The sequence below is a fragment of the Sesamum indicum genome, linkage group LG6 (genome assembly GCF_026168435.1).
Source record: "Sesamum indicum cultivar Baizhima isolate 11 linkage group LG6, ASM2616843v1, whole genome shotgun sequence".
Taxonomy (NCBI): domain Eukaryota; kingdom Viridiplantae; phylum Streptophyta; class Magnoliopsida; order Lamiales; family Pedaliaceae; genus Sesamum; species Sesamum indicum.
In genome coordinates, this window is record NC_142662.1 from 27,387,332 (window position 1) to 27,412,004 (window position 24,673).

The 24,673-nt window shown below is 34.4% G+C and overlaps 6 protein-coding genes across 6 annotated transcripts; 1 reads left to right on the forward strand and 5 right to left on the reverse strand.

Moving 5' to 3' along the window:
* Positions 1-1,636: 1,636 nt before the first annotated feature.
* Positions 1,637-2,388, reverse strand: LOC105163081 (uncharacterized). Its single transcript, XM_011081300.3, has one exon. The coding sequence runs from the start codon at positions 2,179-2,181 to the stop codon at positions 1,726-1,728; it is 456 nt and encodes a 151-aa protein (XP_011079602.1). The 5' UTR covers positions 2,182-2,388; the 3' UTR covers positions 1,637-1,725.
* A 4,233-nt stretch (positions 2,389-6,621) lies between these two features.
* Positions 6,622-7,551, reverse strand: LOC105163080 (uncharacterized). Its single transcript, XM_011081299.3, has 2 exons — positions 7,354-7,551; positions 6,622-7,253 (listed from the first exon to the last, which is right to left on the reverse strand). Exons 1-2 carry the CDS (start codon positions 7,429-7,431, stop codon positions 6,762-6,764), a joined length of 570 nt encoding a protein of 189 aa, XP_011079601.1. The 5' UTR covers positions 7,432-7,551; the 3' UTR covers positions 6,622-6,761.
* A 2,405-nt stretch (positions 7,552-9,956) lies between these two features.
* LOC105163079 (uncharacterized) lies at positions 9,957-11,081 on the forward strand. Its single transcript, XM_088881921.1, has one exon. The coding sequence runs from the start codon at positions 10,174-10,176 to the stop codon at positions 10,708-10,710; it is 537 nt and encodes a 178-aa protein (XP_088738047.1). The 5' UTR covers positions 9,957-10,173; the 3' UTR covers positions 10,711-11,081.
* Positions 11,082-12,360: 1,279 nt separating this feature from the next.
* Positions 12,361-13,438, reverse strand: LOC105163078 (GATA transcription factor-like protein). Its single transcript, XM_011081298.3, has 2 exons — positions 13,226-13,438; positions 12,361-13,045 (listed from the first exon to the last, which is right to left on the reverse strand). Exons 1-2 carry the CDS (start codon positions 13,373-13,375, stop codon positions 12,476-12,478), a joined length of 720 nt encoding a protein of 239 aa, XP_011079600.1. The 5' UTR covers positions 13,376-13,438; the 3' UTR covers positions 12,361-12,475.
* Positions 13,439-14,980: 1,542 nt separating this feature from the next.
* LOC105163077 (GATA transcription factor 15) lies at positions 14,981-16,764 on the reverse strand. Its single transcript, XM_011081296.3, has 3 exons — positions 15,899-16,764; positions 15,699-15,806; positions 14,981-15,599 (listed from the first exon to the last, which is right to left on the reverse strand). The coding sequence occupies exons 1-3, from the start codon at positions 15,917-15,919 to the stop codon at positions 15,336-15,338; spliced, it is 393 nt and encodes a 130-aa protein (XP_011079598.1). The 5' UTR covers positions 15,920-16,764; the 3' UTR covers positions 14,981-15,335.
* Positions 16,765-19,425: 2,661 nt separating this feature from the next.
* Positions 19,426-24,402, reverse strand: LOC105163076 (importin subunit alpha). The gene is made up of 11 exons (XM_011081294.3): positions 23,942-24,402; positions 23,481-23,577; positions 23,296-23,387; positions 23,071-23,202; positions 22,754-22,939; positions 22,497-22,660; positions 22,285-22,363; positions 21,075-21,203; positions 20,648-20,775; positions 20,204-20,577; positions 19,426-19,951 (listed from the first exon to the last, which is right to left on the reverse strand). Exons 1-10 carry the CDS (start codon positions 24,149-24,151, stop codon positions 20,205-20,207), a joined length of 1,590 nt encoding a protein of 529 aa, XP_011079596.1. The 5' UTR covers positions 24,152-24,402; the 3' UTR covers positions 19,426-19,951; position 20,204.
* Between the last annotated feature and the right edge of the window lie 271 nt (positions 24,403-24,673).

Consider the following 24,673-nt stretch of genomic DNA (forward strand, 5'->3'; position numbering starts at 1 on the left):
CGCACAGAATAGCAGAGCTCTCGGATCGGAATCTTTGGCTGTCTAATGGAAGGATTGCACGGAATTATAATAAAGTATAGGCAGCAAGGACCAAATTGTAGTAAAATTTTAATACGTAATTAAATTAATGAATGGGATTGGGATTGGTTGCATGGTTGAGTTTTTGTCCAACACTTGCAGTTAAGCATCTCATGTATTGTAATTTGTGCACTGGCACCAACCAACCTAGGGATTCGGCGGTATTAAACACGACTTTACCTGTGATGTGATGATGCCTATTTCCGTGTGGAACTCCTTTTCCCAATTTCCTTTCTTTCAAGTTTCAACATCAATCACTTATCATAAGTTTGGTGCAGGTAGAATTGGTCGCTTATTAAATCATCATCATACTTTCACTATACTCACTCTATTTATCGTCCATGGATTCCACTCTTTTCCATTTGATCTTTTTGGCTGGATTTACATCAAATTCCCTTTCAGTTTGTTTCCATTTTCTATTCTCGCAATCCGAATCTTTTTTTTCATCTTTCTAAAAATTTAATTTAATTTTTCAAAAACAGCATGTCCAACTACCAATCAAATCAAACAACTGTGCACATATGAGATGTGGGCTTCTCATTCAATTGTCAAAATTGTACCGCAACACAAACGCTTAGGATGAGTCAGAAGTAAAGTTTGAATCTACTTAGGGCTCCTCTAGTTTTGTGGTTTGGATAAATAATTGATAAATTTGATAAATTAATAAAAATTATAAATTATTTACCTAATTAGATTGAGTGATGGATGAAAAAATTTTAATACTAAAAATATTAAATAGTTTGTGGATTTCTCAATCAGACCATATGTGGTTTGATTTCATATCAAATCCAATCAAGATTTGTCCTGAATTTGTAAGATTAGAACTGAGTCGATATCTTGAAAAGAAAATAATTTACACAATCAGATAAATGGCTCAATCCAAATTTATAGCTAAATGTAAATAGACCATAAGGGAACAAGTTGAACTCAAATTCAGTTCCAAATCGAGTTGGCTCGAGAGGTTCAACTCGCCTGCCATCCTTACATTAATTTTTTATATTCTTGATAATAAATGATATTAGTTATTTCATATTGTACTTCATTATCTCCAAACTATAAAGGACGATTAAATTATAGAATTAACTTCAATAATTAAAGGAACTATTCCAGAAAATTAAAGTTTTAGCAAATTCATCTGATCTAGTAATTTCTTCCACCAACCAAAACCAAAAAAAAAAAAAAAAAAGGGAAAAAAGACTATGTGTGTTGAGGTTAAAGCAAGAGAAGAAACATGAATTGATGTCACAATCAAGCAGGAAACAGTAGGCATTTGATGGTAATATGGGTAATCAGCCCATAAAAACACACTACCAACTTTTCCAAACATTAATTTATCACCAATTTTAAAGAAATAGGATACGTTAGTTCAGTTGACATCATCCCCTACCCTATCATCTATATCATTCCGGGTAAAAATTGAATGGAAAAAGAGATTTCTAGTTAATACATGGAAAATTGCAGTCGTATTTCAATGGAGTGAGATTCATTTCATTCATTTGTTTTGTGTGTGTGTGTGGGGGGGGTTGATAAAGCAAACAAAAAGTTAAACGAGAAAAGGTTGAAGTCGACTTGAAATTTTATTGATCTGAATTTACTGGAAATTGAAATATAAACAACAGCAGTTATGAATTAGTGATAATTTATTCATTACCGTCGGCAGGCAATTTCGGAGTCAATACAGGCGGCGTCGCGGGGCACCAATTGTCCCTGCGCCATCACAATTGATTTGTAGATCTCCACAAGCATCCGCTCGTCATACTCTTTCATCGGTCTCAATCCGAATTCCGCAACACCAGAGCCGGTATACGCGCCGCCAAATCCACCGGCTATTACCCTCGTGTTTGCGATTTTCATCATCATATTAACGTAGGCATCTCTCAAACCCAGAAGGAATTTCTTCGGTGAAAAGCGGAGCTTCAGTTTCAGCTTCAGGCGCGGCATCAGCTTTATCCGCCAAAATCGACGCCTCCGTGCGGATCCGCCGGGAGCTAGCTCCACCACATGAGTCTTTCTTTTCCGGCCGGCGCCGTTGAGCCGCTCGTAGCCTTTCCTCCTCCAGTATCCTCTAACTCCTTTGTATACTGTGGCTGAAACTCCTTCCATCCGGATTCCAATTTTTCTCTCTCTTCAATTCAATTGAGTGTATAAATAGTGGAAAGAAATGGGATTATCATGTCGAGATAAATAGGTGGGAGTTTGGGAAGAGGCGTTGGATATATTAATAGGGAGGAGAAAGAGGAGGAGGAGGAGGAGGAGGGTGAGCAATTAATGCTGCCTACTTGAAGTCAATCTTTACAAAACTTTTCATTATAGGGCGCGTTTGGTTGGAACAAAATTTAGTGGAAACTCACTTCCATTTACTGATAAAGTGGGTGATATCACAACCTTTATTTATTTGGCCGCAAAGTAAAAAACCTAATGAAAATTTCGAGTTCAAAAGTCAAATTACAAGTTTTCGGATAAACCTTAACCATTATAATTATTTTAAAAATAAAAAAATAGGACAAGATTAATGCTTAACGTAAGCTGGAAACAAGATTGTTTTTCAATTATGGACCATTCTCAAGTTTTCAAGTCTTGCATGAGTTGTCGTCCTCGGAGCTTTAAATCACTATAATACATTAGACTACACTAAATAGGTTTTGATTATAATTTCAATGTCTAAGTCATAGAAAGTCCTTTTGAGAATAATATCACTATATTAAATGAACCAACAATTATGAGTTATCGATCTATAGTAATTAGACAATTTTAATATAAAAATAGATCAGCTACATTCAACCTTATAAAAAATGCAATTTTTTAGGTCGGGAGGTTATTTATTCACTTCCTGACCAAGTCTTGGTACAAGCTAACTAGTGGGTACATTACACTTGAACATGTAATATTGAATTCTGTTATTATATTAGTATTTGACTATAGATTAAAAATTTTAATGCAACGTCATTTGATTTAAACCGATCGGATCCAAAAACTTCATCAACCAAACGCAGCCTAGCTCCCACTTCCATTTTTAGTATAATATTCACGGCTGCTGCTGTAGCAGGAGTTAAATGCATGTGTGAGCACCGAGGCACGCGGTATCCGTCGTATGTCCAAAGCATCCAATAACATAGATACAAAATTTTAATTTAAATTGAGTTTGATCCAACTGTTGGCTAAACATAAGATAATTAAAATTTTTTGTGATATAAATAATATAGAGTTTAAAAAAAATAATCAATGTCATATAATAAGTATATCATATTTATTTTATTTTTTAAGAATTATTATTTAAATAATTCAATAAAATCTGATTAGAATTAAAAATTTAGAAAATGAAGTTGCTTGACCGAAAACCATGGGCTCTGCGGCCCACCTGCAATAATGTGGCCTTCTTCCCATACGTCCAAAAAAATAATGTAAATTTTAATATAAAATTATTATTGTACTTTCTCAATATATAATCTCTTGATTATTTTATTGCTTTTTTTATTTAATTTCATCAAATTAATAATTGAGATATGTTTATATTGCCAACATGGAGTCATGATCTCTGAAGCCGATGTATATGTGTGCGAATGAGAGATGAATAGAGACAAAACATTAAAAAGTGGACGAGAAGTGGGTTAATTAATAATTGGGTTTGCAGATTTGGGACCAAGAAAGATAATTTTTTTAAAATGGGGTTTGTTGGAATTAAACTATTTATAAAATAAGTGTAATATACTTATTATATGAGTAATTATTTTTTAAATTAAAGACCAATTATACTTTTAATGTATTATATATAATTATTTTAAATTCGATAAAATTTGGATTAATATTTAAAAAATATAATATATATTAATAGAGTGAGACAGTGGTTGGAGGTGATTTAATTCATATAAATTGGATGGCATGAAGGAAGGAGATGTAATGGTACAATAATGAAGGTGCGAGAGAATTGTTTTTCACCTCATTTATGGTATGTGGTGGGTCCTGTATTTTAAATTTTGCATTTCACGGACAGACAACCAATATTATTCAACATTCATTATTAATCTCCTTCTACATCTCATCAACCTCTAACTTGTACTGCATTTTTTCCGATAATTTCCTCTAAAAAACTTGAAATTTATCTGAAAAATACACTTTTTGATTCTTCAAAAAAATTCTTTGCTATTAATAAAGTATATTTAGTATAAAAAAAAACAGCTAATCTTTACTTTTTGATACTCCAGTAATTACATTCGCAAAGTCTACTAAATCTTATGGGTGTTCAATATTACAGTTTAGGAGTTGGGTTCTACTCGAGAAGACAATCGAATCGATAGGTAAATTGTCAACATAATTCTACCTTCAAACCACGTAAATAAACCACTACGAGAGATGTCTATTTCATCACATAATTGTTGAAAAAATATTTTCTTTTTAGTGTTACTATATGATAGTATAGGTGACCCAAAAGTCAATTAGTTGGTTCTTTTTGTAATTTTTGATAGTAATTTTATTCGATATAATGTTAAGTATCATAACTACAGTTTATTCTTTTCCAATCTATAGAGACTATGCATTCATATGATAAATGTAAAGTCTATGCACTTTAGTGGGTGCTTATGTGGCATCTTTGCATTTTTATATATAATTGTAAGACTAATCGATAATTATTAAATAAATTCAGATTTGATCACGAATAGATTGAAAGCAAATTTAAACGGAGTAAATTGTATTACAGTATAATATTTGAAAATAAATTATATAAATTAAAAAAAATAAGAAAAATTTAATGGATATTCCTAAAAAAAAAATTAAGTTAAAAAATGAATAAATCATATATATATGTGTGTGCAAATAGTATTGAGAAAAGAGAACGTGTCGTGTGGGACATCACCCCCACCGCCTCACTGCATACATGCAAACTATTGTTGGAGGAACAATTGAAAAGCATAAATTTTGCACATGCACACACATAAACTTATTCATATACACATTTGCACACACTCGAGGGTGTGATTAAACAAGTAGGCGAGTTTTTTTTTTTTTTAATTTTAATTAATTAATTTATATAATTATATTATTTGATTAGTTTATTTACAAAATGCAATTTATAATGACTGATATACTGTTTAATCGAAAAATTTTTATGAGTTTGATTATTAAAATTAGTGTAAAATTAAATAGTCCAATTAACTTAAAAATACTATAGTTGGTTAATTAAATTATTAGATTGTTATATTTAACCATTACCATAATTAATTTACTCAAATTCAGCGAGTTTACTGACCAAATACTTAATTATATGTATTAGTGTTTCATCATATTATATAGTAAAGAGGAATTGATAGAAAATTACTAGAAAAATTAAAGAATTATACTTAAAGAATATTAGAATGTCATATTTGAGAAATATTATGATTATGATGATGATGGTCTCTTATGTCCTCTAGATTATGTTAATTTAGAAGTTTTTGGCCACAACTGTCATCAAATAGGAAAATAGTTTCCGACATTGATTAATGAGAAACATAGTCAAAAGTGGAAAAATAGTTGCAGATAAGTTACATTTTTGTCATCAGAATAATACCCGTTTTTATATTGTCTTTTTTTTTTTATGAAAAACCATCTCAACTTGACGAAATTTAAACTTTATCATATATGACTATCTTTTTTATAATTTTTCTGGTAGAAAAAACATCACATACTGTTCGTATGTTGAAAATAAAACATCACATAAGCATTGCATGTGATATTTACTGACAAAAAAATGGTTGAAAATATCTATAAATGGTAAGGTGCAAATTTTTGTAAAGTTGAGATGGATTGACTCACACACACAAAAAAAAATTTAAGATGTTAAAATATAAAAACGGTCATAGTTTAGATGGAAAAATGTAATTAACCCTATAGTTATTGAACTCCAGTATTGGAACCGATTTAGAATTATGTACCTTAAACTTTGATCGGGCAACAACTTGATAGAAAGATCATATCTATATGATTTGTGTAGTTTAGTTAAAAATTAACATCAATTTCACCTTTTTTCTAGTACTACGGACCATTTCTAACGATTACCTATGGTAACGGGTATTATTGGATTACTGAATTAATCGGGATTGGTTAATTGATTATGAACAATCTATTTTAAATGAATCATCGTAGAAAATAGAAATATATTAATTAGAATAAAGCCTTTTTATTTCTTAATGTTGATGGTAAATTAAGTTTTAATAATAATTCTAAAATTATATAAGAAAGTGTAGAATTAATAGATGGTACCAATGTCCAAAACGCTTAATATTTTGACAAACTTATCTAACTTTGATAACATCAATTGTAAAATTTTCTTTATTTACATTATGTAAAATTTATAATCTTATTTTATCCTAAATACCAAAGCATCCATATCTTTTTAAATGAACTTATACATCTAAAATTTCATATAAAATGTATTTCTAAACAAAGCTACAAAATAAGTTTCTTGTGTCCCTAAGAAATTAAAATTTTGTACGTAGATTACTTCATGATATCATCAAATCAATCAAACAACGATGAATTCTAACCTTATCCAAATTTCCCAATCAATTTGCAAGCACGTTAAACGATGATACCATAAAAAAGCACATAAGAATTCACAAACAACAGAGATAAAAGCATTAATTCTTAAAAGCAAACTAACACAACCTAACATCTTAGCAAAATAATTTCACAATTTCAAATTTCCATCAATTCTTCGCTCTTTTGGCCGGCGGCATCGAACCTGTTTTCACCGACTTCGGAGCCAACTTCTTCTTCGCCTGAGTTACAGCTTTGCTCGTCTTCATTTTCTCTCCATTAGCATAAGTCGTTCTCATCTTCTTCAATACCTCCGGAGTTTTGACCTGGCTCAGCCTCTTTGTCCTCTTCCCGACGGTAACTTTTGTTTCGGCGTTTCTCACAACAGTTGATTTGTTTGCAGTCTCCTTTTCCGGAACTGTGCTCGCTTTCTTCTGCGCTGAAACTGATGATTTCTTCGTCTTCTCAGAGGCGGAGACCTTGTAGGAGTTCTTCACTTTGACTAGCTTCTCCGATTTCACAAATCTCTTCAACTGGATGGACAGAATTTTCTTAAAATTTGGGGGAAGCAATTTCGTGTAGTTCTCCTCAATGAATTTCGCGATCGCCGGTTGGCTGGAACCCGTCCGATCCTTCATGGTGGTTATTGCTTCAGTTATCATCTGAAAAACACATACAATCAAGGTTTGAATACGTATAATTCCCACCGTATATATATATTAGAAAATGATGATGAATGGAACTGAGAATTTTTATCAGCACCTGAATGTATGGAGGATGGTGAGATGAAAGGGACGAGCTGTTAGCTTTTAGCGCGGAATCCTTCTTTTCGGTCGGCATTGTTTTCTTGTGTAGATCGGAGAAACTCTATTGGGAAGCAGAAATCTTCATATGAAGTGAAAAAGGGAAGAGCTCCAGTTTGAAATATTCAAATTCAAATCTTGGTTAGGCGGAAAGTTTGAAGTTTTTATTTATTTAATGTACGGGAGTATTAGAGTTTCCCGCCTAAGAGTTGGGTGGAAACATTAAATCAACCACCAAAATAGGGATGTGAAGAAATTGCAATGTGAATTGTGAAGGATAAGATGAAGAGATAATTACACTCTTCTTCGTTGAGGTATGGTATAATTACACGTAAATTTTTTTTTTATTTGAGAAAATTATATTTACTACTTTTAAGATTTGATTTCATCTAACAAATTAATTTCTCCGTCTCTCAAAATTTACTGAATTTGTTGATATCAATAAAAATAAAATTAAAAAAAAATATATTTACCCCGATTGACTTACTATAAATCAAATAGATCTTTTTATGATCAAATTATCTTCACATATCTTCACGCATTAATGCATATGAGAAATTATATTTTCACTTTTATAAGGGTAGTTTAGTTTGTAAAAAAATTATTTGGCCTATAATAAGGCAGTAATAAATTAGTCGATGGTATATATAAATTTTTCCATTCAATTTTTTCTATTAATATTGTTAAATATAATGAATTTTGACTAACGAATAAACTAATTTGTTATAATTTTTCAAATTTCAGAGATGCTAAATGTAATTTTTTAATCAATATAAGATTTACATGTATTGATATCAAATCTTGAGAGATGTGAGTGTAACTATGCCTATGATGAAATGAGGAACACAGGGGCAGAATACAAACATTTCGGAAAAACCATGGTCTGATAATTGGATAACTTGGGCCAAAGCCCATAACTAGAATTTGGAAATTTAGATTAATGATTCGGTCCGGCATTTGTTTGGATTATTTTTATTAATTATTTGTATGAAGGAATTAGCGATCATCATGTTATAATGAATGCAACTTTTGTCTTTCAGTGGGAAAAGAAGAAACCGCTTCTTTATTTTTGTCAGTTGACTTGTAATTTTGATCGGAAATATTGTTGTTTACCAAAGATTGATAAACACTGAGTTGCGGAAAAATACATGTGAGAGGATTTAGGGGGTGTTTGGATAAATTTATAAGCTTTTTCAAATACTTTATAAGTTCTAAACATATTTTATAATAAATATATATAAGCATATAAATTTTTTTAAATAAATTTAGGCATACACTATTAAATTATAAAATAATATTAAATATGAATGTTTCATGTAATACAGACACGCTATATAAATGAAATGGAATTTCATTTAGGTGACGTTAGAAGAAGAAAACAAATCATGCCCGAATCCATCCGATATATACATAGCTCTGCCAAACATGTAATACAGACAAGTATAGATGTACGATTCTTCTAGACATCGCTAATAGTAGTTTTATTGCATGTAACTAAGATAAATTATTATTGTACTGAATGCTCTTTGCTTTACAAAAGAAAATTTACGAGTTTGTATTATAGTGTTTGTTGTGTTTGAGGTTTATGAGTTAGGAGCTGTGTCAATGTGGGCTACACGGCATTAAATATGTGTGGACTGTTCAATATGGGTGGCGACCTTATCGCCTCAACCATTGATTTCTACGCGTGTTTTTACATTCTTGTTCATGAATTGTACGCCTCAGCCTCATCGGATCCATACATTTCACGTGCATTTGCTGCTCTCTCAGTTATAACTAACTGTGCTACCTTATTCGTAATTATAAGTTTAATTAATAAAGTAACTTATTTACATATGGCAGAGAAATGGGTAGACAAAGAAGAAGAGCGCAGTTTATCCACCACATTGTGGAAAAGAACAAAAGAATGGTGCATGACCATGATTTTTTAGCTGGACTTTTGTTTCTATATGTATCTTTGTCCTGGACTCCATCTCTCTCTCTCTCTCTCTCTATATATATATACATACTAACCTCATTTAATGAAGTTGATCACGTTGTAAATGGTTATAATTAACAGCCTTGTTAGTTATTTAATACATTTCCACACTAATTATTTTTATATAATTAGAATTTAATTTTTATGATTTACAATTATCACAGCTATATATATAAAAAAAAAATCTCTGGTAAACTCATATGTCTATGATTAAATTATTAGTTCTATTAATGATACGAGTTTGAATTTCACTGCTAAGTAGTATTTAGTACAGTACATGAGTAATTAAAATATGTATTTTATCTCAACTAAAAGGAAAGTTTAATTCATAAGGATAGAAGATATTTGTGTATTTTAATTCAATTTCAGGATATCAATATAGTTTACCCTTTATTTTGTAAGGTGTTGATTTGGGATAATGATATTAAATTGTAATTATATGCATTAATAAATGTATTTGAAGGAATTAATTTGCAAGGGATGAAATGAGAAATAATAATAATAAAGTGGAGATGGCATTATTTTTGTAGCGTGTTGATGATAATGTAGCGTAGAAGATAAAATTAGGGAGGATGGGAGCGGCTACCAATACACATCACATGCCCCCTCTCCCCTCTCCCCTCTCTTCTTCACTTTGCTTTTCCTTTTCTATCTTTTCTCTCAACTTTCCATCAAATCACCGAATATTTTCCAAAAATTAAAAAATCGCTCCACTCTTCTTTATATACACACACACACACACTGTTGACCTTCTACTTTACCAATCTCTGTCTCTGTTTTTTATCATCAAGAGTTGCAAGAATGGACGCTCTTTTCCTCCTCCTCTTCTTCTCACTTTTTCTCACTCATTTCTCCTCGGCTATGAATACAATTACAGCAATGTCTAAGGACCAAATTGCCTGCACAATGTGCTCCTCTTGTGACAACCCATGTCAACCTATTCTCTCTCCTCCCCCGCCCTCGCCAGTCCCATCCCCTCCTCCGCCCTCTCCCCCGCCACCCACGGGCCCCAACTGCCCCCCTCCACCTTCACCACCCAGCGGCGGTGGTGTGTACTACTTCTCACCACCACCTCCTCCCGCACAATCATCCAATTATCCTCCACCCTACGGTGGTGGCGGTGGCGGTGGCACGTACTATCCCCCGTCAAATCCCTACGGTTACCCTACACCCCCACCGCCGAACCCAATTGTTCCGTACTTCCCTTACTACTACTATAGCCCTCCGCCACCTTCCTCTCACTCCGACGATGACTACTCCCATTCCGTTCAATTCAAAAGCAACCTCCTCATTTCTTCTCTCCTTATCATCACATCCTCCCTTCTCTTCTTTCTTTGAATTCCCAGAACCAAATCGCACGCTCCAAAATTAACACTTCTATAAATTACATCTATATTTTTCCTTTTTTCCTCATAATTTTCAGGTTAATTTTACAAATGCGGTGCGGAGATTTGGGTTTGCAGCAGATGGCGCGCGGCAACAGAAGCAGAAAAAGAATGCAGATTGAAGTGAAGTATTCCTGATTCTTTCCAAGTATAACCTCCTCATCATATATCCTACAATAATAGTTACTTGTAGTCGCTGCCTCCAATCCATTATTTGTAGAATAAGGTGTTGAAGAAGACTAGTAACTACTTTTGCCCTCACATTTTGTACCTAAATTATTGTCCATAAAAGTTCTAATAACTGTAATTTCTCTTGTCACGAAATTTTCGATTTCATATGAATTAGCATACGGCATTATGTTGAATTAGCATGTGGGTAGTGTAGTAGCACATGATAAAGCGGCAGCAGCAAGAGGGAGGGAGGAATTTCTGTGTAAGTGATGATGACATGATAAAGCAGCTGGGTAGCTAGTGTGGAGATTGTTGACGGAAGCGGTACATAAATCGGGAAGGAAGGGCGGGAGGGGGTGGGGGGCTGGAGGGCACTAAGGAACATGTGGTTGTGGTTGGAAATAGAAGCAAAGGGGAAGGGGTAGTGTTTATTGTTTATATGGCCCCATAGAGATTCGTTTTCCTCCGCTTTAGTATGTGTTGCTGCACATGCCTTGTTTGTTCTTTAATGCTACTTTTTCTTTTTCCCTTTTTCATAATTTTTTCTGGAAATGCAATGCATAGTGTTTTTCGTAAAGTTGGTTTAGATTGTGTTGGTGGATTTTAATTAATTATATAATAAATATAGTATTTTTGTAGCATGATTGACATCTTTCCTGAAGATGGATGTTTGCAAAAGGGTCAATATGTTCTTTTTATTAGATTAGCTGTCGGGCACAATTGACTAATATTCTTGAAACGAATAAAAAGTTAGTACAAATTAGACTGATAGTTTTCATATTTTATATACTATATATTTTGGAAGACTTATGAGATATATTTACAACATATTTATACTTAATTTGTAATAAAAAAATGTATGCTGTTAACTTTACATAAACTTTGTGGTGTGAAATTGTTCGGATTTGTCATAAGAAACAAATGTTGCTGTGGAATTGAAAACATATTTGGATTAATAATACGAATGTATTTTATATTATTAAACTAATAAACTCATTTTCTTATTATTAAAAATGTCAGATGAATTTCTTGTTTTGCATGGCATTGACAGATAACTTTTTTTTATTGAACTGTACAATCGTCATCAACATTATGAAAAAATATTAATTTATAAAATTATATAAAAATGAATGATGGGAACAACAATAACCGTAAAACATTACAATAAAGGTAAGCGTTGTATTTTATTTTAATTATTGTTTAAAAAATAAAAACAAAACCAAACAAGACGTAGATGACGGGAGAAGTTTTATTACAATCTAGGACTTGTAAAATAGAGTAGTGTGATATGAAAACAATCAATTAATTAATAATAAGTTTAATGAGTGTTGAACTCTATACTTATATTCCAATTAGGCATCCTTCCTCTTATCAACGAATTTATTTAATACGTCACTAATACATCAAAATCCAAATTAATATAATTTAATCATCCCATGAAACCACATTTCATTTGCTTTTTCTCCAGAACAGAGCAGATTTACAACCACTTATTTTCAAACTCAAAAGCCCAAAACCATAGGGGGGAAAATCAAACATACAGCGCTTCACCAATATTCACCACGAAGCTCACGGAGGACTCTGCCATGGGGAGAATCAGGGTCGCCCCTCATCGCATTCCATCTAAATATCTCCACCGCTCTACGCAGCGACTCCTCCGCAGTATCCAGCTGCTCCGCCCTCCACACCATTGCCCCACCCCCTACACTCTCCTTCTGTCCCGTTCCATCAGTTGCCCTACTTATCGGCTTTCTAGTATCCGCAACTTCAATTTCCGACAACGGCGACGCTTTGTGGTGCTTGAAGTACTCCCTATCATCTTCCAATTGCTCTTCTCTTTGTTCTTTCCTGTCGGTTTCCTTTTCATCGTCCGGCCACGGGCTGCCGTCGATTCCCACGCAACTCACATCGCCGATTTGAGCAGGGAAAGCGGAGTTCCGCCGCTTTTGTTGCGCGATCGGGTCTGTGCGGGGGCCGACGCCGCTGGATTCCAGTTTTGACGTCGATTCAAATGGCGATTTGGGAGGAACGTATGGTTCGTTGTCCTTGGTGGTCGGTCCCTGCTCTTGTGAGTGACGGCGCTTTTCGTCCTGTATTGCTTCTGTTACGTACACTTCCTGCAGAGTTAGTTAATCAGAATTTCAATACGTGGAATTTTACTTGCTCCGTTGTTATAATGCTCTACTCTATAACCTCAATTGGCGTTCTAATATTCATATCGCAACCTACACTCACAAATCGAAATCACTATAAGAAACTACACATGCATAAAAATCAAAATCACACGGTGCACTTACATCAGGTTCTACGGCATGCTCAGCAGGATCGGCAGTTCTGCCACTTGAGGTGGCGCTGCAAAGCCTCTGCGCCAGAAACTTCTTTTGGTGACCGGAAAATAGGTCCCGCGGACTGAATTTCACGGCGGTGGCAGCTAATCTGGATTGCATTTTTTTTTCCTGGTTGATTTGAATTCAGCTTACAATTTCTCCCCGATTAAAGGAAGAAAGTTCACACTAGAATTTATGGGTTTTGGGTGAGATGAATTATAATCGTTTTCTGGATGACGCGTGTCCGGTTTCCTACACGCGGCAGTTGGTTCCAGGAGTTGCCAGAGCCTTCGTGTCATTTTTGTTCTTTCAATGGTTGGAGCACCATTTTGGTTGCTCCGAATGAGCTAGAAGCACCACGAAATTTGCCCATCTTGCCTCTGCATCCTTCTTTTTTTCTTTAACCAACCATCTCTCGGGTTCTAAAAGTAATGATTGAAATGTTAATATTAAACATATTTTTTAAATAATTTAATTTTTTTTACGTGATAGTTTGAACAAATTTTACATGAAGTATTTGCACGCACTAAAATATTAATATTAAATATTTTTAATTATTATAATTTAAATTTTAGATGAAGTATTTGTTTCACAAGTACTTGATTGGATTTAAGATGAATTAGGTCAGAAATGGTCGAATTGATGCACTTAGAGTTGTAGACTTGAGTGGAATTAGATGGAGTAATCGAGACACTACTACACTAAAGAAATTCAAATTTATTATAAATTTAAGTTTGGATTTTAGGTTGTCGAGTTAGTTCTTGCTTGTCTGAAAGTGGATTTATTTGGCTTACTCATCATAATCCCACTACTTTAAAAATAATGGGAATTCAGTCTGATTTTGATGAGGCTAAATTGAAGTTATATGTTGTTTCATAGTGTGATAGGATGAAGATGAAGATCTTCAATGGCAAAGAAGCCATGTCCTCCGATGAGGAAAGTCGCAGATACAATTTGACTTTTAATCATATAATTGACGGGCAGCTATCCGACTTTACTGTATTCATCACCTTTAATATAGTCATTTTGAACAACTCTTGTGGGTTTAAGAGTGTTTAAGGAAGGTGACATGTGTGGATGACCTGTCATTTCTCTTGTTTTCCCAGTAAAAATCCAATAAAATAATAACAATAACAATAAGAAGAAGAAGAGTTAATTATACTTAGATTCAATTTTAAAATATAAAATTATACTTTATTTCTAAAATTACACTTTTTCCCTTAAAAAATTCAATATTTACACCTACCTCATTTCACTCGACATATATATAATACATTGATCACTAAATATACATGAAAATATTAAATGGAGTCAAATTAAAAATGTATATATTTTTTGGTTAAAGTGAGCATTTTTTGTTCAAATCTTAATAGAAGGATATCAAGTATAAAAAAGAATTTTACGTAAGTATAATTTTAAAATCACATTTTCAAAAAGAATCTAAGTGATCCTAATAAAATAATAATTTGAAGCAAATTCGTAATACGTAATTAGGCGATTAAATCTCTTTGAATTCGTAATTTATAACTAAATTTATTAGTTTTACTCTCTGAACAACGAATGATATTTCTTGATTGTTCCACAAGTATCCATAGGTGATTTGGTCCATATCAGCAATATTTGTTAGACAACTCAGATGAAAAGTGTTCTAATCTGCAGCATATGTTTCGAGATTCAGATTCCCTTCCTTTCTAGCACAAAATTATGCACATTATTGGCATTAAATTAAAAAATATTTCACATACACGCGTTCCATTTCTTTTCCAACACCACAAACAAGGCTCAAAATCACTTCACATGAAGAGAAAATGTGATTACAGTCCCATTTGTGGTTCTCGTTTTCTACCAACAAAGAGTGCGACGTCACAGCCACAATATAATAACAGCAGCACAAGTCAAATATGAAATTAATCCTACTAGGAAAAAAAAAAAAAAAAAACATGTCCAAAATAATCATTGTTAGTGATTACATCAGTGCATCCTATCATTAAATCGATTACAATGGGTTAGAATCATTTCTTTTTTCCCTTTCAAATTTCGAAATCGCTGGTACAACCGCATCAACTTGAGGTACTACTCCCTAAGCATAAACAGATCCGCAAGAGAGAGCCATCAACAGTATAGCCGCTTGCTCTTCCTCTCGCAACTTGCTCATCAGTTTTCCTGATCTCTGCAGAACCATGTCGCTTCCCAACGCCATAAATCGCATTTTCAGTATCTCTCCAACTTGATCACTCCGACTGACGCTTGTTCTCTTCTTTTTCCGGTTACTTCTTCCTGTATCTAATCCCAGAAGCTGCCTCCTCTTCTTGTTATACTTGATCCCGCAAGCATTGCACAATGACTGAAAATCAAGTACCACAAAACAAAAACATTAGTAAAACGGATAGATCATCTCATTTAATAAGAAAAAAAAAGAAAAAAAAAAAAAAGAGTAATGCACCTTGGGTCCAGCTGGTCCGCCTCTCCATAGGGGAGTTCTGGTAGTGTGACAGTCGCTGCAACTTTTCAACGAAGAGCTGTTGATGTTTTTCTCCTCCGAATCTGCTTTCTGAAAAAATAAATCAACCTTGTGAGTGAAGTTGTCATGATTTGATCCTCAACGATTGTGCAAAATAGTGGTGTAATCACTTGATTCCTCACCTTATCTACCTTCAGATCCATATCATCAAGCAGAGTATTACTTCTTCAATAATCCAAAGTAATTAAAAAAAAAAAACCCACAGAGTAGTGTTGGAGGGTGCGAGAGAAGGTCACTCAGAAGATGACATGATCAAATTGAACAAAAGAAATTGAAAAGAGAGAAAGGGAAGGGATGGGATTTTAGTGATCAGGGGGGGATTAGAAAAGGGTAGGAGGGAGAGAGAGAGAGAGAGAGAGAGAGAGAGAGAGAGAGTGATCAGTGGGAAGTGGATGGGCCGTTATTGTGAGTGAGTGAGAGAGTGAATGTGTGTAGTGTGTGTTTTTCTGTGGGCTGATCTAATCGTTTTATATATCTCAACAGAAATATTTGGAAAGCCAGCCGTACACGAAACCCTAGCTGACTCTAGATTTCTTGCCGATTGACTGTTATGCCCCTCAACGATTTCAAATTTTGAATTCCACAATCTCAGCCGTTCATTCTTCCTGATCTCGCCTGTGAGAAAACCACACGGAGGATGTAATTAAATGCACATATATGCATTTTGCAACAAAACCACCTAAGTCACAATTATTAGTAATTTAAGGAAAAAAATTTATGCAATAAGTAAATTACCTGGGCCATTTTGTAATTATGGCATGAAATGGTTTAACTAAAAGTGGCAGGGGTTTGTTTGAGGTAAGCAAGAGGGCCAAGCAAGGAATTTGTCTGATGAATTGGGTGCTATTTGACAAAAGTCAACACAATTTACAGACAGCACAGCAGGCAAGTTTTCAGCTGAATTGGAAATGTTACCATGATTTTACTACTCAATAACTATTAATAAAAATAAAACCAAATTAATTTACATTAAATAAAATAAAAGAGTAAATCATAATATGTTCCACTCATATTTACAAATATCCGATTATTATTTATAAAATTACAGATATATCATAAAATTAAAAATAGTCTAATAAATTCTCATTGTGAGGACATTTGTTAGACAAATATTAATTTTAAAAAAATATTCATAATTTTTAAAATAATAGATAAGTATTTATAATTACCGAATAGTTAGATGTAGTTCATCTTAAATATAAAAAATACATGTTAGGTGTAACTGGATTTGGAACGTGAAAATAAATAAATGCATGTATATATTTATTTTAATCTAGATTGATTTAACAAGTGAGAAAAGCCAAACTTACTAGACAAATGGGGCTGACTTGACAGTAGCTGCGTAGAGTTCCCAAAAATTTGAGTTGACCTCCTACCTTAGACAGTCAAAAGCTATCGCACCCGCACCAACCATTTTTTTTATTATTACCAACAAATTAATAAATATATTCAATTAAGGCAGTAGAAATTGTCCTAAACTACAGAAGAGAAGAGCGAGCAGCACGCAAAAGGCAAACCCAGTACCGCGCCCAGCTCCTGATAATCACAACCTGCTTCACTGTTACTTGTACTGTAGAAATCGGAATGTCTCGCAATACAAAAACAGGGAAAGACAAACAACAACAACAAAGAATAAAAGAATGAAATACTGTAGAATCGGTTTTAACCAAGTACTCTATTAACTTTGTGTTTGACTTTGCCACCAACTTTTATTTCAATTTTATCTTAATTAAATTGTGAAATCTACATTCCAATTCAAATTTCCGTAATATGGTGATAAAATTAAAAAATATTGCGGAGAAAAAGTTGGGGAGAAGGACAGAAATCCGGCTCATATTATTGGGGTTGGTATGAAAAGACAGGACAGGACAGGACAGGCCCGGACCCATTTGTCCTCAACTTCAAAAGTGCAGCCCAACCCCCCCGTTCATTCTTTAAACCACCCTACATTTTGGACACCTCTTTTCATCATATTCTTTCAAAACCTACTTAGTGTGCACAGAAAATAATAATTATAAGGATGATGATGATAATAATAGTCAGTATGCTCAATTAAACTAAATTATGTAAACATAAAATATACGAGGGAAAAAAGCGAGAAAATATCCCTTCTTTCGTGGCCAATTGAGCATCAATGAAATAACACAAGTCGGTAGTATTATGAAACATTGTTTTTAAGATAAATATAAATAATATACTAGTGGTTGACGTACCGAATAATTACGGAATATTTTATTGGTACCCAAACGACTGTTTATGTCAAATACTCAATTTAGGAAGATGAGGTGTGGGTTGGATTTAGGAGCAGGTTAATTGATTAACCATATTTAAAATTACTAGGTTAATTGAGCAGCTCCAGCAATACTATCTACCTGAACATCATATAAACAATAACAAGAATACCTTACTGTGTTATGTAGCTATAAATAACGGAAAGCCCAATACCAATATCTTACTGGTAATGAGCTGGCTGCTCCAGCCATGTAAGTATGGAACTGAGGATCCAAGACAAAGTGAATGCCCAGAGAAGACTTCCTAAAATCTAAATTTATTTACTAAACAATAAAAGACCAGCAAAGTATAAGTCACCATATTAGAGAAACCAATTGTCGATTGAGGGACAGCAGATTCCCCTTCAGCGTACTCTCTTGCACCTTTGTAGATGTTAAATCAATTAATTAGCTCTGTCTTGAATTACTCAAATATGATTTCCATAATAATCTTAGTTTTTAACAGTGTCTATCAGTAACTCCTTAAAGGATTGATCATCTTTCCCTCCAGTACTTAAGTCTCTCAGCAAGACTAAGAAGGTGTTTTAAGACATTTTATAAACTCCTACACATGATGTTTTAAGAGCGCAAAGATGTTAACACTTATTTTAAAATTAAATAATGGAAGCGTTGGGCAAATAAAATGTCGTAGCTTCCAAGATGTCAGAGTATCAGCATAATAAGCTCTCCACATTATTAACAAAAAAAATTATCAAATTATTAGAATTTAAAATTATATAAATAGATAGTTTTGCTTTGGGGGGAAAATGCCAATGATACGATGAATAAAAATAAATTATTAACAAAATTATGAGGGCATTTTTATTCATTAAATGTTAAGATTAAAGTTGGGTTAGGTTACCTTCTTTTAAAGAGATTATAAGTTCTAAATCACCTTATTTTATAATTTTATAAGTTATTAAAAAAAAAATTGTCAGACAATTTCAAGAGCTTAAGAACTATATGCTTTAAGTAGCTTATAAGAAACTCAGTCAAACATGCTCTAAATCCCACAAAAGTTGAGAATAGTGTACAATAAGTGAGAAAATATAAAACCAGTTAATAATCTGAGCTGTCTCGTTGGGGCTACAAAAAAAGCATTACCTTTTTTGTCTTTTCCCAGGGGCTTTGATGTTTAGCTAGCCTCTGGTTGCGCACTGACCAAAATCAGTCTGTCCACCAGAAATATGAGCTGTCAGCAACAACAGAAATATAATATTGATGATGACATCCAACTTAGAACTATAGTAGAGAAAAGCAGCAATTAGAAGTAAGTAGCTCCAGCCTGCTGGATGCAGATCGCTGAAGCATAACAGGCTCCGGAAACCGGGAGCCTGAATTGTTTATAAGAAGATAAATCAACCTAAGAAAAATCAGTATAAAAGAAGAAAATGACTAGTAAGATTTCTTGGAAATTTTCAATAATCGCATTAAGTTACCCAGACAAATACATCTTCAAAACTACTCAAAAGAAGAACCTTCAACAGACCAGACTGTGTTGACCCGAAACAACCAACTAGTACATTCACAAAAAATTACATATGACTCGTTTTCGATTTATTTACTCCGGCCGACATGGAAAACATTTTCCATGTCATATACATAAGATAGGTTATATCTTCCCATAACATGGAAGAAATAACTGACAGCACAGACCCAAATACGCAAAAGAGGACTCCAAATTTCAAGAGGTTTGATTTGCATCAAAAACTTGCAATAACTGGCTGATAATACCACAAGATCCTTTTTATTATTCAGCCACCTCGGAGGACCAAAGACTCAGATGGACTTCATCTCTTCATGCACAAGAGCATTTGCATCTTACAAGGAACCTCCTCCTAACTCCAGATGACAATTTCAACCAGCCACATCCAGGGGACACCCATTCCAACGAGATAAGAAGTCCTGTACATTTCAAATTTGTTGGTGTCCTTGATGCACATGAACATTGAAAGCAAAGGCTCGAAAAATAAAGCTAGATTTGCTCTGGGTAAACATAAAATGAACATCAAAGGACTATATTTATCTATGATACCCTACATCGGGTCCTTTACACAGGAAATCACACGCAGCAGTAATCCATTATGAAGAATTGCGCCATTATTATAATACATTATTCAGCATATGCAGATTGACATTGTAAGGACTTTATTTTACCTTAACTGAATTTGAATCCCCCTGATGGAACTGGAAGATCTCCACCTCCAAAGTTGAAGCCAGATTGTGGAGCATCACCAGAGACCAGCTGCTCATCCTCTTCTTCCAACCAATATGTTTCTAGAATCTTCACTGCCTTTTCATAAATTTCATTGTTGTCATGACTTTGAAGATTTTCAATCTTCTCAAGACCTTCTGCACTGTCAATCATCTGGGCATAGACATTCACATCTCCGGTATTGCCTTGGTTCTTCTCAGCTTCTCCAACCTTCAGAATGTTCTCAAGACCTTCCAAGCAAACCGTAACAATTCTTGGGTCAGGACAAACGAGAAGATCACAGAGTGGTTTTATACATCCCTCGCGTACCAAAAACCTGCCAAATAAGTTGGATAAATTTTCACACCTACCACAATAAATATGAAAATGGTGTCAAAATATCATACTTGATTTGATCACTAGTTCCACCAGAAGTGGCATTTGAAATAGCCCAGGCAGCCTCTTTTTTTATCTCAAACTCCGCATTTTGAAGCAGAACCACTAGAGGGGAAATAATGCCAGCCTCAATAACAGCCTGTGCACAGTCAAACAATAAAGCCCCCACATATTTTCACTTCAAAACTTAAAAGAAAACATAAATATAATTCAATTGCCTGATTCATAAAAAATAATGTGATCTACAATTAACAAGAAAAATCTTTTTGAAAAAAGCAAACAAAAATAAACAGCTTAGAAGACAAACTTTCTGTATTCAATATAGACTAGCTACAGCTGAATCAATTTTCTTCCCACAACAATTGAGGAATGTTGCTCTCTTGATTGATTAAAAAATCCAGCAATTAAAGCAAAATAGATCCACTGCAGGCTGCATACCTGTATCTGGTCCCTATTTCCAGCAGTGATGTTTGAGATAGTCCAACAGGCTTCCTTCTTGATGCTTTTCTTATAATTTTGCGTCAACAAGTTAAGCAGGCAAGGAAGAGCCCTATTATCGATGATAACCTGAAAATGATTGAAAGGAAGTTAAAACTCCACTACAGATAAACATAATACAAAAACCTAACAATAATATCCAAAGGATGATCTAGGGAGAACAAACTTCTGATGGCGTTACTCTCCAGAAGATCTTTGTAAACCAGCGCACTGATCTCTAACTGTGGTACTAGTTAAAGAAATATATATGCTTGGCAAAAAGTTGAGACACTCCCTCATAATACAATTATTTGGTATTACGGTGAGCAAAGAGAGCAAGTCTTTTTCCAATCAAGGGTTCTGATATCTCTCAAGGCTTAATGATCCTCAAATAGATGAAGGTACACACCCTATAGGGCTACAAAACCAAGTATGAAGTATTGTGTTCATTAAATGATTTGAAATTATTATGCCGGAAGTTCCAAGGCAACAGGAATTAACCAAACAAAGAATAAGGATAAAATAATTGGTTGAAGAGATTAAGAACTAAATTTCCAGAGAGAAAATATTGTTAAAAACATAATGAACACTTAAACACGAATAGAGCAGCACCAATAACTTTAACTATACATTTGGTTGCCAATCCAATCAACTTACACCTAACTTTTCAAAGAAAATACAGCTTATGCCGACTATGAATAACAAGACACAAAAATTTCATCCTGAAAACTGTGTTATTAAAGCTGATTATCATAAGCCAAACACCACCTGGAACCTAATGTTTTGTATGCTCAAAGCATTTTACTCAAACAATGGAAAAGATAAAGTGACAAAATTAGACAAGCTAAATATGGTGCATTTTTGCTGCCCTATTAAAACCATAACAAAGTAAGCAACACTTAATCACACTCAATATACTAATTACAACAAAAACACAACCAATGAGGCTTACATATAAGTAAAAATTAATACAAGGACAAAACAAGCAGAAAGATGACAAAGCAATTATCAACTCATAACTCCATAAGAGCAGATTCAAGAAATTATTTTCTAATGTCCTCTACCAAGGTGAAGTGCAGTGCTAACAAGGGATAAGTAAACTAGCCATGGATATGAATAAAAGATAGCATATTAAAATCACTGATGAAAGTATGAGTATCCATCCAGATACCTGAGTCTGGGCATCATCACCAGTCACAATATTACCAACTGTGCGCAAGGCAGGAATCAGAACTGATGGTGAGGGATGTCTGCAAAACCCAAAGGAAATAGGGCAAAACACTAAATAAGAAACTACATACAAAAGTTCAACAAACCAACCGGGACTTTAAAGGATTTAACAACCATAAACATGAAATTTAAGAACATCATTTTGTCGCTTACAGTAAAAGCTCAACCAGACGTGGGCATACACCAGCTTCAATTACAGCTTGGATTTTATCATTAACACCATCAGACAGATATGAAAGCGCCCAGCATGCATCTGTAAGGACTTCTTCATCATTTGTATGTATAAGATGAGCAAGAGCAGGAAGTGCTGGTTTGACCTGGTCAAGGTTTTCAAATGCAGGTTGCAGTTACATGGGTTTTGCAGAAGATATGATCAAAACAAAACAAGCTGACACATAGTAAGGACATACCTGCTCAAATTGAGGTTGCGGCTTTCCCCGACAGAAGTTTGACAGTGTCCATGTTGCATTCCGCAACATGGATAGCTTAGCTTGATCATTAAATTGTGCTAATAATGGCATTAAAGCTCCATAACCAAGGACAAGATCACGACATTTAGGCGAGTCACCAGCAACGTTACCCAATGCCCAAACCGCCTACACAACATTGTCAAACAAAATCAGAAAAGTACGAATTCAAAGCAGTATTGGTCGGTATTACTTAATCGGAAGCAGGAAATATATTGTATCTAAAAAGTGCATGTGCATCAACATTTGGCAATACATACCTGTTCGCGCACGTCATCACTTGGAGAACTAAGAAGTCTCACAAAAATCGGAACAGCACCATGATCGATCACAACTTTGGTGTTGTCAGATGTCCCAGAGGCAATGTTCGTGAGAGCCCAGGCAGCCTCAAACTAAAATAGGAAGAAGTCAATATGCGACCCAAACAATTAAGATTACATCAAACAATAGACAAAACCTGTAGCAACAAGCCAAAACTTTTTTACCTGAAGCTGTGGGTAATCATCTCTCGCAAGAAACTCAACAAAACGAGGAACAACTCCAGACTGTATCACTTCCTCAATTGGCGGATTTCGCTCTGTGGCGCAATAACAATAAAAAAGAACATTCTCAAACAAAAATGGTTAATATACAGAAATGAGATCAGCTCCAAGTGCAAATAGTAAAGTACCTATTGACAGAAGTTTACGGAACTGAGTTGTGGCCTCAAGCTGAAGTGCACCATCATTAGACCAAACGCCAGCAACCATAGCTGGAAGACTTTCTAACTGGGAAAAAAAAAAAAGCGAATACTAGGCTTAATTGAAATGCAAGCTTAAAGCAATCTGCATATACAGCTAGTGAAGGATGTGAACTCTTATTTTAGGTGAAGTTTCCTACCAAAATCCATTGAGGACTCCAAGAGAGAAATATACTTCGTGTTTACAAAGGCTACGGACTTCATCATAAAAACTGAGTATTTGATCATGATTCAGGAAAATATCAATACACTCAGGTCGACGTGCTAAACTTAACAACAAAGACCTACTAATTACAGCAGGTTCAGCAATCAATAAATCCATGGATCAGATCCAAACCCTATGTTCAAATATATAATCCAAAAATCGAACAGCATCCATTAATCGTATTTACCTTCTTATCTAGCTGCGGAACGTTGACTGCTGGCTGAAATTGCTGAGCTTGAAGCCCCTCGCGACGCTTCTTCAGTAAATTTTCCTCTCTTCTATTCTTCCGGATCTCCACCATATTATCCTCCCTCCGCCGGCGCCCCTCTTCCGCATCCACCGCCACCTTGTACCGGCTCCGGCGAACCTCCGTCCTCGCATTCGGCCTCAACGACATCGTCGCGGTCGATCCAAAACCAAAATAGAAAAGAAGAAAAACAATCGAATTCTTAAAAAATCGATACCTAATAATTTCCTCTTTCTTCTGTGCCAGATGAGAATGGAGTATGGGAGAATATTTGGGATACGGACGAAACCTTGAGATGAGAATTTTGAGATTTTCTTTTTGTGCAGAGAGAGAAAATTTTCTCTTTTTCTTTAGAGCTGGATAGTGAGAGGAGAGAAGAGAAGAGAGGATTTTTCAAGTAAAATTAGAATCAGGCGATGATCATTATAGCGGCTCCACCCACCGCAACGATACGTACTAGCCTCGGTTTTCTTACTATTAACGGTAATGCCACTAGGTTTGAATTTTGAATTGGAAATTAAAAAAGATTTTGGGGGAGCGGAATTGCCTGCTTCGCAAGATTAGGGTTTACTTTAGATGGTAGCCGTTGGAGTGTGCGAATTATAGGAGGTTTGTTTTTGTTGTGGGCCTCCCAGCTGATAGGATTAAGGTTTGTGGGCCAATAGCCCATAT

What these genes read in the sequence shown, in the direction of transcription:
- LOC105163081 (XM_011081300.3), bottom strand. Translation starts at nt 2,181, where the DNA reads ATGGAAGGAGTTTCAGCCACAGTATACAAAGGAGTTAGAGGATACTGG.
- LOC105163080 (XM_011081299.3), bottom strand. Translation starts at nt 7,431, where the DNA reads ATGCCGACCGAAAAGAAGGATTCCGCGCTAAAAGCTAACAGCTCGTCC. An exon ending in ACCATCCTCCATACATTCAG is followed by an intron (nt 7,254 to 7,353) that starts GTGCTGATAAAA and finishes TGTGTTTTTCAG; the next exon opens with ATGATAACTGAAGCAATAAC.
- LOC105163079 (XM_088881921.1), top strand. Translation starts at nt 10,174, where the DNA reads ATGGACGCTCTTTTCCTCCTCCTCTTCTTCTCACTTTTTCTCACTCAT.
- LOC105163078 (XM_011081298.3), bottom strand. Translation starts at nt 13,375, where the DNA reads ATGCAATCCAGATTAGCTGCCACCGCCGTGAAATTCAGTCCGCGGGAC. An exon ending in AGCATGCCGTAGAACCTGAT is followed by an intron (nt 13,046 to 13,225) that starts GTAAGTGCACCG and finishes CTAACTCTGCAG; the next exon opens with GAAGTGTACGTAACAGAAGC.
- LOC105163077 (XM_011081296.3), bottom strand. Translation starts at nt 15,919, where the DNA reads ATGGATCTGAAGGTAGATAAG. An exon ending in TGGATCTGAAGGTAGATAAG is followed by an intron (nt 15,807 to 15,898) that starts GTGAGGAATCAA and finishes TTATTTTTTCAG; the next exon opens with AAAGCAGATTCGGAGGAGAA. An exon ending in GCGGACCAGCTGGACCCAAG is followed by an intron (nt 15,600 to 15,698) that starts GTGCATTACTCT and finishes CTTGATTTTCAG; the next exon opens with TCATTGTGCAATGCTTGCGG.
- LOC105163076 (XM_011081294.3), bottom strand. Translation starts at nt 24,151, where the DNA reads ATGTCGTTGAGGCCGAATGCGAGGACGGAGGTTCGCCGGAGCCGGTAC. An exon ending in CGTCTGGTTGAGCTTTTACT is followed by an intron (nt 22,364 to 22,496) that starts GTAAGCGACAAA and finishes TGGGTTTTGCAG; the next exon opens with ACATCCCTCACCATCAGTTC. An exon ending in GTGATGATGCCCAGACTCAG is followed by an intron (nt 21,204 to 22,284) that starts GTATCTGGATGG and finishes AATCATTTTCAG; the next exon opens with GTTATCATCGATAATAGGGC.